The following is a 14,300-nucleotide window of genomic DNA, read 5'->3' on the forward strand; positions in this document are numbered from 1 at the left end:
TAAATTTAGCAATAAATCTTAGCTGCCAAATTCTGAACCATTATGCAAGCTTTGCTAGGTCCCTCCTCATGTTTATCCACACCATAAGCAGATACCCTATTGCAGATTATGATTTGCAAAGAGGCAAATCTTACTAGACAGCCCTTCTACAATATTGCTCACAAAAATGTCAAAAAAGAACTAGACCAAGAATCAATCCTTGTGACACACCACTGGTAAAACTTCCCTTTCCTCGGGGTGAACTCCAGTTACTACTACTCTTTGTTGACTTTCACCGAACCAATTTCTAGCCCACTCAGTCACTTTAGGGCCCATACTGAGGACACGCAGTTTATTTATGTCATCTATGCAGAACTGTGCCAAAGGCGTTACTAAAATCTAAGTACACCACATCCAGCACTCTCCCTCAATCCAACTCTAGTCACACAGTCAAAACACCAGATTGTCTGACAAGATTTGCCACTAGTAAAACCATGCTGCCTCAGGGCTTGCAATCCATTGGATTCCAGAAACCTCACTATTCTCTATTTTAGAAGCGTTTCCATTAACTTACTAACCATAGAGGTCAGACTAACTGGCCTGTAGTTCCCAACCTCCTCCTCACTTCCATTTTTGTGAAGAGGGACCACAACCACCCTTCCCCAGTCCTCCAGGACCACTCCCAACTCTGCAGAAGCTTTGAAAAGGTCAGCCAGTGAAGCCACCAGAACTTCTCTAAGTTTCTTCAGTACCTTTGGATGTATGCCATCCGGGCCGCATCGCTTTGCCTGGCTTTAGCTTAGCTAGCTCCTCACAAACAACAGTCCTCTGAAAATTATTCAGTGTCTACCACAGCTCCATTCCTATTTATGTTTGTCTTCTGCAGTCCCAATCCCGGCCCTTCATCTGTGAGCAGTACAGAACAGAAATATGAGTAATTCTGCCTTATCCTTATAGCTTCTACACATTCCTTCCCTCATAGGAGCCAACTTTTCAAATGATGGGGGTGCTGAATTTTTTTTTTCTCACAGGTGGTTGCATTCCCCCCTCCCTCCTCCTCCCCCTCCGAGTTCCAGGCCCCTCCCTCCCTCTCCTCCGAGTTCCAGGCCCCCCTCTCTTCCAAGTTCCAGGCCTCCCTCCCCCCTCTCTCCCCTCCAAGTTCCAGCCCAACCTCTTCTCCCACAACAGTCCTTCGCCTGCCCTCGCCTTCCTGCGTGCCACCCAGAATTTAAAAGTCATCTTACCTCTGGGTCCTTGTGGCAGCAGTGAAAGGCAAGTAGGCTCGGCAAGACGGCACTTCAGCCTGCCTTCCATTCTCTCTCAGCTCTGCCTCTGGTCCCGTCCTCATTTCCTGTTTCCGCAAGGGCAGGACCAGAGGCAGAGCTGAGAGAGAAGGGAAGGAAGGCTGAAGCGCCGACTAGCCGAGCCTACTTGCCTTTCACTGCTGCCGCCAGAACCCAGAGGTAAGATGACTTAAATTCTGGGCGGCACGCAAGAAGGCGAGGAGCAGGCAGAGGACCGTTTTGAGGGAGAAGAGGGCGGGCAGCGCGGGTCGGGCTGGCTCCTGGCTGTGAACTTCCGGTTCCGGCGGGCCAAATATTGGGGGTGCTCGAGCACCCACGGAGTCGGCGCTTATGCCTACCTTTCACCTTTCGGTTTCACAATGCCACTTTTGCACTTCCTCCTATCACTATCTAAAAAAAAAAAAAGAAGAGTCATATATTCAATCAACTGGGTGCTCTCTCAGGTGCCACAGGGTTAATTCTTCCTTCCCCCCCCCCACTTCTCTTTCAGAGACAGCCAGGGGTGGTTCTTGTCTTGCTGAAACTCAGTACTTCGTCTTGTGGAGCGTTACAACAATCCAGACCCTCCATGGTGGGTGTTTTGGTTATGTATGAGTATTGTGAGATAATGTGATTATTCTGGTGTCTGGTTGGGTCTTACTTTTGGTTGTGTATTTCTGTTTTGTTCTATGCTTTGCTAGTTTTACAATAGAGGGTAGGGGTGGGGGGGGGGGGGAGGCTCACTTTAATGTAAAATGCCTGATAAGATGTCTTATGTGCCCATTTTCAATTGTGTATAATTTTTCTGTTTTTGCTTACTGTTCTTATTGTCTAGATCTCCTGTTGGTTGCTTGCATTGTCATCAATAAAATGTTTTTCAAGTAATATTAAGCTTTAACATATGCCACTCCCTCTCCCTTTCTTCCTACCCCATCTTTCCTGAACAGACTATAGCCAGTTAAAACTATATCCCAGTCACAGTTCTCCATGAACCACATCTAAGCCACTAAATCCAAATCAGCCTCTAGATCTAGAACTTACTTTCATACTACAGGCATTAGTATACTAGCAAAACAATAGCTAGAATTCAGGTAACTGCCGTTTTGTTCTGTTGTCTGCCAAAAAAAAAAAAAATCTCGCTGTGTACTCTAAAAGTTTTGGACAAAAGGTTGGAAAGCACAGAAGATTTCCATGTTATGAAAAGTGTTAGTTAGAGGTGTGGGAGAGGGGGACACTGCACTGGAATATAAAGTTTGCAGCTCCATGGTGCTTACCTCAGTCTGCAGTGTAGCAGAGGGTACGAGGGCCTGAGGCTCATTCTGTTTTAAACCCACCTGAGTTTCCTTTATACCATTACCCATACCAGACTTGCTCACTTTGGCAGAAATGACAGGAGTCCTATTAAAAAAAGAGAAACAATTACCACATAGCTTATAACATTAACGAAGGATGGAACAAGATGGTAAACAGATATGTTCAGAATACAGATGCTGGCATTCTATGTTATTTCATAAGGAATAAGGAGACATCAGTGCTATCCCTGTGCAGTGCAGAAGGCAGAAAAGAAGAAAAAAAATCACACGCCTCTCACACACAGGTAAAAGAGGTCATTAGGAGTTTGTAATTCAAAGCTTGGGCTGGGGTTGTTGCTTTTTTTGTGTGTTTGGGTTTTTTTATACACACAAACCTTGAACAAAGCTAATCTGCTTGTCAAAGGCAGTACTGATGCCAAAATTAATTCCATAGAAGACTGAGATGCTGCCAATATTCTTAGGAAACAGACAAATCAAAATTAGAAGATAAATTAGAACACCGACATCTGTCATACACAGTAAGAAGTATAAACAGCAGCCATGTATTAAACCAAGGTTCCATTGATCACTTATCATTCATTGGGTCAAGACAAATCCTTAGCCATATTTGTCTGGTTCCATAAACTTAGTAGAACATACAGAGAATTCAGTATGCCTCAGGACCAGAACCTTATGCTACACAGATTGCTTCACAATACCTATGTACTGTACACACAACGTATCAGTTCACTAAAAGCTCTTAGCCAAGCATTGTTTTGGTCTATGAGGATTTCTGAGTGCCACAGAAGTAAGAATCAGCCCAACAGATTTGCTGTTTCACTGTCTGGCAGCATACTGAATCCTTTTGTCAGAGTCATGTAAACTTTGAAGTCTAAATGGGACTTTGTGGGATCCACAACCGGACATAGTGAACCTTTCACAGTAACAAAATGAAACTTAGCAATCTGAAAATGCTTGCATAAGGTTGAAGCATTATATAACCCAAATAGCCAGATCCTACACCACTGCTTAACATAAAACATGTTTGGTCTGGTAAGGAATAAGCATGTTAATCTGCTGAATCCAACTCTGAGGCCTCTTTGGGAAGAATATTTTCACATTCTGCTTCATCAAGTTTTAACAGGTTATTATATCCAATGGCAAATAACCTCATCTCATCTCTTCCCTTTCACACAGCCTCTGGCAAAACTCAGGTCGTACTCTGCTGACCTTATCCTGCAAAGCTATAGATTTTTAGTGCATAAATTGGAGCTCTGCAAACATGTTTCTCAAGCACCCTCGAGCAAAACAGCAGACAAATTCTGCACTGCAGAGTTGAAAAAAAAATCACAGAAAGAATCCCAGTGCCACATCCATCAGTATGCACCCTTTCCCTCTCTTCCTGTGCTTGGAGCTTCTGAACACCAAGTGCCCCTGCACAGCTCAATTTTCAGGTAAATGCTTAGGATGTAATTTTTAGACTTACTATGACTCACATTTCCAAATCAGAGTTGAATCAGTGTAACAAGGGAAGAGACAAAAAACTTGTCTCGTTTCTGTAACCCTATGCCATGAACTTCCACAGTTAGGCATTATGGCAGGAAATGGAAAGTTATTCTGAGGTTCAGTCATGGGCATGGCTTTGTGGCATCTCAGTTATCCAAGAATTGTCACACTTCAAGACATCAGTAACATAAGATTTGTCAAATAAGAAATGCAGGAGATAGTTAAATATGGTGCTCAATTATATCACAAGTGGGCTTTTCCAAAAGAACAGGATCTAAATTAATCCCAAACTGGAGCCACGGGAATGACAAACTCAGGCCATTTTATAAGCTGCCAAAACATCCAGCAAGTCATCTATTTTTCTTTCCTCATGTTTCAGTGGGAAACCATCTTAATACATTTGTTCTCTATTGCTTCATGTAGCCTTTCATAGTATCTCTTGCTGCAAATGAATGCCACACTTTTGTGGAAGTTTTTACATAGTTATTGTTCATCCCTTGTTTGCCATTATGCCAGCCTTAACATTTAAACGCACAGTTGTTGTAGGCCTTCCAGTTTTGAGTAATGCATTCATTTTTTCTTGTATGACATAAAAACTCATCACTTGTGTGTAGTTCAATCTCTACTATTACCATGTTTGCACAACCTCTTCCTCCCCTTCATGTTGACCTTCTGGGCACATTTTATCAAGAATCAATGTTAGTTTCTGAAATTGAAAAATCTTAGCACACCAATCTAAACACATCTCAAAATTACTTAAGTTCAGGCCCAAGTATTTTAAACCAGCTCCAGCGCTAACTAGCGAGCTGCTTCTCTTTGCTATTTATTGTTTTTGTCATTTTCACCTAGCTGTTTACTACCTGGAGTCTATTTTGTGTGTAACAGGGTAATCTGGAGGAGTGAATGCTGATTCACTGGCACAGTAATACTCTCAGACTCTTAAAGTTGCAAAAAATATATACTCATCACTCACAAATAAAAACACACATTAATCTGTAAAAGGTCTGTCCATCTTGTAAGAACTAGGAAGTTATAAATTAATTTATTAAAAGGTACTTAATATATATAATTTTTGCAGTGCAGCACAGACAACTTTGCAAATTAAATTCTGATTCTGAAGTAAAAAGTCTAGTCTGAGCACGTCTGGCTCCAATTGACAATAGTATGACATTGAAGAGTGACTCATTATGGATTCTTTCCCAGTCAAAGGGTAACTTCATAAGGAAGCCTGATTTAAAAGAGCAAGTAAAAGCTATTTTATAAAGACACAAGTGTAGGTATATCTATAAAATACTAACGTACGCAGCAGAAACTGTTCCTACCTTGCAGATGCAGACAGCTGAACCTGCTCTCAAGTAGGCATAGCTGTCCATACCTAAATTCACATATGCACATAGAAAAACACATTTTATAATCTATGTGCACACCTGCACATTCTGCCTATGCTCTACTTAAACTCCACTCCTGTACACATTTACTGGCAAAGTATGCACCATCAAGTCATAGCACATACTTTTGTGCCAGTCAGCATTTCATAACAAGCCACAAGAGACTTATAAAAAAAAAAAGCTTTCCACATCTACAAGGGGAAACATTTTGGGCCTAATATTCAAAAAAAATGTGAGCTCCTAAATAATTTTCAGACTCAACAGGAGCCTAATTTTGAAGTTGAAAATTAACCTTAATTTAGGCCTGCCATTCATTTATGAACATAATGCTGAAAATCAGTACTAAGCTTCTTTTCCTAAATCCGCCCTGTTGTCACTCATTTTCTATACTCCTAAGAGTTTGGTGAAATTTTGAGTAAAAATGTATGCACTCACGCCTAGCAAATTTTCAAAGAGACCAATTAATGAGATATACCTCAAAGTTAGAATATAAATCCTTTGAAATATCGAGTCATTTGTGAATAAGGCTATGCCTAGGCCTTTCTTTGATACGAGTTACATAACCTCAGGTTGGCCTAGGACCTCAACATCCTGGCAGAGGCTGCTGGGCACAAGTAAATGCCTTGACAGCTGAAAAGTTGGCAGTTGTAGCTTCCATCCTACTAGCTCTCCTCAGTTATAACACTCAGCACATAGGTAGTAGGTTCAGGGAGCAGGATTTCTATTTACTACTGCACAACTTGTTTTAGTTCAGCATTTTCAGGGTTTTTTGTTTGTTTGTTTTAATGGAAACAGTTTCAAAGATGCCTCAAGGAGGGAGGGTGTTGAAGAATTCAGGAGCAAGCTGACCATAGTTATCTACATCTGAACACAGGTCACAGAACCTCATGGGAAGAGGGTGATATGGATCCTGTCACACCTAAGACGTGCACACATGAATGCTGAAGCCTCAAAAGAAACAACCAGGAACATAACAGTCAGGCCTTTGACCCAAATACCACCTCATGAGGACAAATCTGGCATGTGCTTTTGAAAAGCTTAGCAGGGTCACACACTCTATATTTAGTGACACCCCAGCTAACCTCCCTACAGTCAGCAATAGAAGGAAGGAGAGAGAGATTTGTTTAGGCTCTGAACTCAGCAGTATTTTTGGCAACATATACACAGATACCCCTTACACAGGGAGAAAACCATTAACATTTAAATACCTGCTCAGGTTGGCATTCTAATTGTGTTCTGATACTGTAGAAGGCCTAGAGGCCTAGGACAAAGGTATTTAAGGGTGGACTGGTGAGAGCATAATGAGGCAGGACTAGATGGGAAACAAGATTAAGAAAAGGGTGTGGATAAAATTCAAATAGAGTTCTTTGTACACAGAAAGGCCAGACTGAAGAAATGTGTTTTTAGAAGACTTCTAAAAGATAGGTAATCACCTTTAAACTTGATTGATTTAGGAAGAGAATTTCAAATGTGTAAGAAAAGATATTCTCTAGATGAAACAAACTACGAGGGGGTAATTCAGTAAGATTATTCATATATGATGGGGCTTGACCAAACAGAATTTGGTGAATGACAACACATAATTTAAAAGATATTCTAATCTCTTATGGTAACCAATGTAGCTCATATAAAAGAGGAGTGGCTTTGGCGAAGCGAGGAGATCTACATATAAGACAAGCAGCAGTATTTTGAGCAGACAACCTTTAAGTCCAGCATAAATGGAACTGCAATAGTCGAATATGATGAGGACAAGGAATTGAACCAAAGTACGAAAGACAGATTTAGAGAAAAATGGTCTCAAACTCTTTAGCTTCCAAAGTAAATAAAAGACACTTGAGGTCAACTTAGAGACTTGATTTTCAAGGGTGAGGAAACATCTATTGTGACTCCCAAGATTTTCATTGCTGACTCAAGGGAATAGGTTTTGTTCTTAATAGTAAAGTTACTAAAATTCATAGAATGGTGCAGGTAGTTACAATTATAAATTTATTTTTATCCATGTTAACTTTTAGTTTGAAATTAGAAGCCTATCATTCCTTACGTTTTATCCCTAATCATGTGAGTTATGTCAAGTAATTCCTTAGAGAATGGGATATAAATAGTGACGTCATCAGCATATATGTACGTTGAAAGATTTGCATGCAAATTTAACTCATGAATATTAATTGTGGATATCCTGAAAATCTGATGGGACTAGGTGTGCCCCGAGGACTGGGTTGGGAATGGCTGCTCTAAAAAATGACCAAGAGGTATCATCATAATGTTAACAAGACAGGGGAAAGAGGGGAACCCTGAGGGACCCTACAGCCAGGAGACCAAGTGGAAGAAAGTACACCTGATTGTTTGACTTGATAAGACCTAGATCTGACCTAGATCTTAATAAGCCAGAAAAACATTTCAGGACAACGCCGCAGATTCCATAATAGTCAAGAATATGTAAAAGAATATTATGATCAACAGTATCAAAGGCACTGGATAGATCAAATTGAAGTATCAATATTTTGTTGCCAAAACTAAATTCTCTCCTAAAGTTAGCTAGGAGGGTGGTACGCACAGTTTCAATACTGTAAGAGGGCCTAAAACCAGACTGTGAACTATGCAAAGTGACATGAAGCTGGAGATACTCCATAAGTTGGCACATGACAAGTCCTTCTATTACTTTAACAAGAAGAGGAATTGAGGCTAATGGTCTATAGTTGGAAACTATACTTAGGCTACCTTGGGTCAAAATATTATTGCCATTGTCAGAGGAAAAGAAACATTGAGACAACATCAAAGTAAGATTCAAATGCAAATGATGTAAGAATAAATTGGGAGCTGACTTGAGGAGATAAATAGGGCATGTATCATCAAGCAGACAATATGTATTTGTGTAACGTGTGATTGACCTGATCAGTAGTGATGAAAACGGACGAGAATAGGGCTTTAGGATATACTTATAAATTAAAGACAAATTACAGTAAAGTCTTGATTGTATGACCTAAACTGGACTGACCTATATGGAAAACGATAACCTCTCAAACAATGAAGAAACAAAGACAGTAAAAGCAGGGTTCCAACTCACAACGGTGGTAAAAATAGAGTCTAAGGTTCAGGAAAACAGAAAAAGAAGCCATGTGACATCACTGTTGGATACAGTGGCGTAGCTACGGGTGGGCACAGGCCTACCCAGCTGCAGCACCACACTGTTCTCTTCCCTTCTCTCCTCTGCAGCATCCCAGCATCTGCACTCCAGTCTCTGAACCCCTTCCCTCCCCAGTGTCGGTGCAGGCATCCTCTGTGCCCGCAGCGATTTATTCTTGCTGCTTGTGCCGGCCCCGCAGGCTTCCATCTGCTGCGTTCCACTAAACAGGAAACAGGCAATGACATTAGCGAGGGCAGGACATAGCTGATAGAAGCCTGCAGGGCCGGTGCAAACAGCGAGAATAAACCGCTTCAGGCATTGAGGACGCCTGTACCAACATCAGGGAGGGACGGAGGTCACATACAGGAGCACAGATGGGAGACATCAAAGAGGAGAGGGAGAAGATGTGAGGTAGGTGAAAAAAAATCCTCTCTTATGTTCTTAAAAAACATCTCCGAAAGATATTTGTGGTGTGTGGTTGGGGGGGGGAGGGTGCACGTGCGCATGTTAGGGCCCATCCAAAATACCAAGTCTGGTTACGCCTCTGGTTGGATATACTGGATGGTCAGATCAGCAAGACTGCACTGTATTTGCATTTGTGCGAATGGCAGGACCTATTATTTTGCTTTGATTGCAGCTGCTCTTTGTTTGACATCCCCAAGAAGTTGCAGCCTAAGCATCTGCCCAGTCTACTGATGGTTAAAACCAGTCCTGGGTTATCATGCTGTAAATACAAAAATGTTAAGAAACCAATAGCTATTATAAAGTGACATCTAACAGACTTCTTGTCCAGCTCTTTGAGCAGGGACTGTCTTTTTTGTGTATGGTGTACAGCGCTGCGCATGCCTTGTAGCGCTATAGAAATGATAAGTAGTAGTAGGTCTAGGAACAGGTACTCCTTTCATCAGTTCTAAAAAATGGAATGAGCAAGTAAGATTATGAATGTTACAAAGCATGTCAATGATCTGTGTTGTTGGTTTGTTTGTTTTTTTTGGGGGGTGGAGGGTTATGAATGATCAGAAGGTGGCAGTATATTTGTTTTGGATGGGGGGAAATGGAACCTCTGCCTCTTTTCTGGTGTACATTAAATGTAATGCCTTTAAAAACTGTATTCCACCTTCAGCACTACAGTGAAAAAGAAATACTTTTGTATGTACGAACATACTCAGTATAACAACGATCAGTGCACAGCACCGTGCCAGAGAGAAAGCGGTGGACATTTTTGATTTTTATTCAACTATGCAAGACTGCACCCACTAACAGTCTCAGACTGCCTGATACCCCCTCCCCCTCCCCGTCTCACTTTCTGACACCTCCCCCTCAGGTCAGTGCACGTGCTCTTTATTTATCTTAGGCTGGTAACAGTGTCAACCCTGCACTACAGTACTGGATCAGGCCCTTGTACATTTTCCACTAAAGAAGATAACCCAATTCAAGTTCTGCGAGACACGTCCCTACGGCTCCGTCCCGGCCCAAGAATAAGGCGCCTGAAGGCACCACACTAACCGCCCCGGTTTTTCACCACATTCTGGCATTTATAATTCTTGCGCGCCACTCCTCGCAGTAAGTTAAAAGTGACGCTGACTACCGGAGTTCCGCTGCACTTACCGAGAACGTAAGGCTGACGTTTCTCACCCACTACGACCACCACCCGCCGCTCAGGGTCTCAGACTGTGAGAAGCAGTGTGTGAGTGAGACGGACGACGCGGGCACCGCCCCCTGATTCATTGGCTCCCAACCATCTGACGGACAAGCGCTATGCCAATGAGAGCAGACCAGCTGGACTCGGAGACAGGCGGAGCGAAGACAGAGGGGGGAAAGATGAAGACAGATGACCCAGGTGGTTGGCCGCCGAGGAGAGAAGGAGCCGACTCCTAACCAACCGGAACAGAGCGGAGGCGGGTTGTAGTAGTTCCTTCGTGGCAGTAAAACTACAAGTCCCAGACTGGTCTGGAAAGAAGAAGATGACGGTCGTAGCTTTGGGAAGTGGCTTGGTGGACACACCTAAGTCTCATAAATTCATCGTTTAATACCCTGTGTAAATATAAAGAAGCTGAGGGATCGCTTCAAATGTGACATCATTTCACAAAACACCCCAACTTAAAAGAAAAAACGATTGAGGATGCTCACAGAGCAGACACTTCTGTTTACAAACGTGCCGAACGCAATGTTCCTTTTCTGTCTTTTTGTAAAGTTCTAATATAACAGGTGAGACAAGAACCGTGGACCGCCACTTCGGACTCTGTTCAATACTTGAGTTGTGGAACATGACATCCTCCATCCAAAACCATTAAGAATACAAAACATTAGGATCCTACCCAAACTGTAATAAAATCTACCCTTAAGAAATACTAGCTCTGCTGTTCTACTGCCACAGGTTAAATTTTCTGGGCTGCATTAATATGTTTATCTGCTGTGGTTATCTATTCTAATGTTAATAATTACCAGCTACAACCTAAATTATATATTTATTTAACACACAAAAGTACATACATATAGGGTAGGAGTCAGCACTCAAGAAAAAGACTTAGATATCATTGTAGACAATGCGCTGAAATCTTTCTACTGTGCAGCAGCGGCAGCCAAAAAAGCAAACAGGATGCTAGGAATTATTAGGAGAGGGATGCAAAATAAGACTAAAACTATTATATATAGGAGTGGAGGAGTGGCCTAGTGGTTAGAGTGGTGGGCTTTGGTCCTGGGGAACTGGGTTCGATTTCCACTGCAGGCACAGGCACAAATATGTACCTAAGCCGCACTGAGCCTGCCATGAGTGGGAAAGCGCGGTGTACAAATGTAATAAAAAAATGCCTGTGTATCGCTCCATGGTGCGACCTCACCTTGAGTATTGTGTTCAGTTCTGATCACCTAATCTTAAAAAAGATATAGCAGAATTAGAAAAGGTTCAAAGAAGAGCAACCATAATGATAGAGGGGATGGGACTGCTCTCATAGAGGTTAGGGCTCTTCATCTTGGAAAAGAGATGGCTGAGGAGGGATATGATTGAGGTCTACAAAATCATGAGTGGGGTGGAGGTGAATCAATTTTTCACTCATTCAAAAAGTACAAATACCAGAGGCAGTGACGATCCTAGGTCAGCTGCCACCTGGGGCAGATCGCAGATGCCCCCCCCCCCCACCCCGGCTGCATTCTTAGCTGCTGGGAGCAGCCGCGCGGCTCTCGGCTCCACTGGCTCCCTGTTCCCTCTGCCCCGGAACAGGAAGTAACCTGTTCCAGGGCAGAGGGAGCAGGGAACCAGCGGAGCCGACAGGCGCGCAGATGCTCTCTGGATCCCTCCAGCGGCGTGCACCCAGGGCGGACCGGCTCCACCGCCCCACCCTTGGTACGCCGCTGACCAGAGGATATTCAACGAAGTTACATGGAAATACTTTTAAAACAAATTGGAGAAAACATTTTTTCACCCAAAGAATAGTAAAGCTCTGGAACTTGTTGCTGGAGCATGTAGTAACAGTAGTTAGCATATCTGGTTTTAAAAATAGGTTTGGACACGTTCCTGGAGGAAAAGTCCATAGTCAGTTATTAAGATAGACATGGGGGAAGCCACTGCTTTCCGTAGGATTGGTAGCATGGATTGGTGCTACTAATTGGGTTTCTGCCAGGTACTTGTGACCTGGATTGGCCACTGCTGGAAGCAGGATACTGGGCTAGATGGACCATTGGTCTGAGCCTGTATGGCTGTTCTTATATTTAATTTTATAACAGGATGGCACTAGGCTATAGGCACATACATGTATATGTTGGTAACATATACACCTATGCGACTTTATAAAATTGCCTTCCCAAAAACTTGTGCAGAAAGTTACAACTAATCCGAGGCAGGCATAACTTTTCCATGTAAATTTGCACCAATGCTATTAGAATCTCCCACCCTTGACAACCTATGAGTTTTCAGTGAATCTATTTATCCAAGTTATGTCACAAGTGAAAGAGTGGAGTGGCCACCAAATAGACATGAATAACTGACACTATTCCTATTTTTCTCCTGTCCTGTCTACTATTAAAGTTCCTTTCTGTTTCCATTATTTATTTTATTGCAAACTACTATACTGCATACTATGAATAGTGGTATCTTAAATAAAATTTAACCATAACATGAAGAGGCAGAGACTCTAAGTAGAGGAAGCAGAGTTTCTGCCAGGTACTGGTGACCTGGATTGGGCACTGCTGGAAGCAGGATACTGGGCTAGACAGATAATTGGTCTGACCTAGTATGGCTATTCTTATGTTCTTATGGCCCTCTATCCAGAAGGTGTCCGCATTAGGGGTCATATGGTGGGTTCACAAACAGAAAGCTTCCTGTACACTGTACAGTTCAGTAGCAAACGTTATGTCAAGCAGTTAAGTCCAATAATGCATCGGGCAGCACAGTTGAAATCCCACTACAGCTCCTTATTATCTTGAGCAAGTCACTTCATCCTTCACTGCCTCAGGTAGAAAGATTCTGAATAGTCCAGGGACAGAAAAACACCTACTGTACCTGAATGTATACCACTTCAATCACTTTCAGGCTTGCAAGTAGTATATAAGAAATTAAAACCAACTAAAATAAATAATGTAGAGGTAATTTTACCAAGCTGCAGGGAAAAAGGGCCCTGCACTAGGGGCCATTTTACCCACACACGCCAGGGCTGTTTTTTTCCACAGCTGGTAAAAGCCAAAAAATAAAAAATGGCCATGCGGTGAGATAACTCTTACCACGTGGCCATGCAGTGGGGGAGCTCTTACTGCCACCCATTGAGGTGGCAATCAGGTCTCCCGTGCTAACCTGGCGGTAAGGGGGCAGCACAAGTCATTGCCAGGGGTTTCCTTTTTCCTATGTATGTGGGATTGCGGTGGGGTAAAATGTGCCCCCTCTTCAAATCAAGGTCTGGCTACACCTCTGTTGAGAACCCCTGCTCTAAGGCATGGTCTTCCCTGTGATCAGTGCCCATTTTTCAGTTGGCCATAATGCACAACCTCCACTCCTAGGAATGTCTACACATGCATTGATAGCACATTATGCATGTCCACTCCTGGGCAATTTTATAAGTGCCTACATCTATGCATAAAATGTTATGCCTGCAAAGAAGGGTTACACAATTATATTGGGCAAATGCCAACATACACACAAAGCAACTGAATTAGCACAAGTGAGCAATATGAGTAATGACCTGGCAACTGACCATTCATACAACTTTCAGAAACACTTGCCTCAAGATAACAACAGGGGCTTCAGCTGGTCAAAGATCAGGAAATTTTATGTCAGTTTTGTTTGCAACCAGTGCATGGAAAATTCTGCTGTTACGAAGTCCCAGTATTCACAGTAGATAATGGCCCATAGAGTCCAACCAGTGCAGTTGTCAGGGTTATAACTGCAATTCTGTGCAAGACTACTGTTTATGGAAGCAGATTAAACACAGTAGTGGGTTAGTGCTGTTTTTTTGTTTTTTTTCTCTGCTACTGAAGGCTTGCAGGCTGTCTCTGTTACTGGGAGACCGATACAGAAAGCAATCACAGGCTTAGCTGCACGCTTACTGAGGGTTGAATGCTAGTTGTATGCACCAAGGAATGCAGAGAGAACTTGTGCATGGGTATTTTTTGTTTTTGGTTTGTTTTTTTTTTGTTACATTTGTACCCCGCGCTTTCCCACTCATGGCAGGCTCAATGCGGCTTACATGGGGCAATGGAGGGTTAAGTGACTTGCCCAGAGTCACAAGGAGCTGCCTGT

At 42.6% G+C, this 14,300-nt stretch overlaps 1 protein-coding gene across 1 annotated transcript in view; it reads right to left on the reverse strand.

Moving 5' to 3' along the window:
* Positions 1-10,277, reverse strand: part of SLC25A42 (solute carrier family 25 member 42) — an 84,846-nt gene extending 74,569 nt beyond the window's left edge. Inside the window, 2 exon segments of the mRNA XM_030220197.1 lie at positions 2,537-2,660; positions 10,181-10,277. Of these exon segments, the coding sequence (XP_030076057.1) occupies positions 2,537-2,623 (87 nt within the window). The 5' untranslated portion in view covers positions 2,624-2,660; positions 10,181-10,277.
* Between the last annotated feature and the right edge of the window lie 4,023 nt (positions 10,278-14,300).

This window comes from Microcaecilia unicolor, chromosome 11 (assembly GCF_901765095.1).
Source record: "Microcaecilia unicolor chromosome 11, aMicUni1.1, whole genome shotgun sequence".
Lineage (NCBI taxonomy): Eukaryota > Metazoa > Chordata > Amphibia > Gymnophiona > Siphonopidae > Microcaecilia > Microcaecilia unicolor.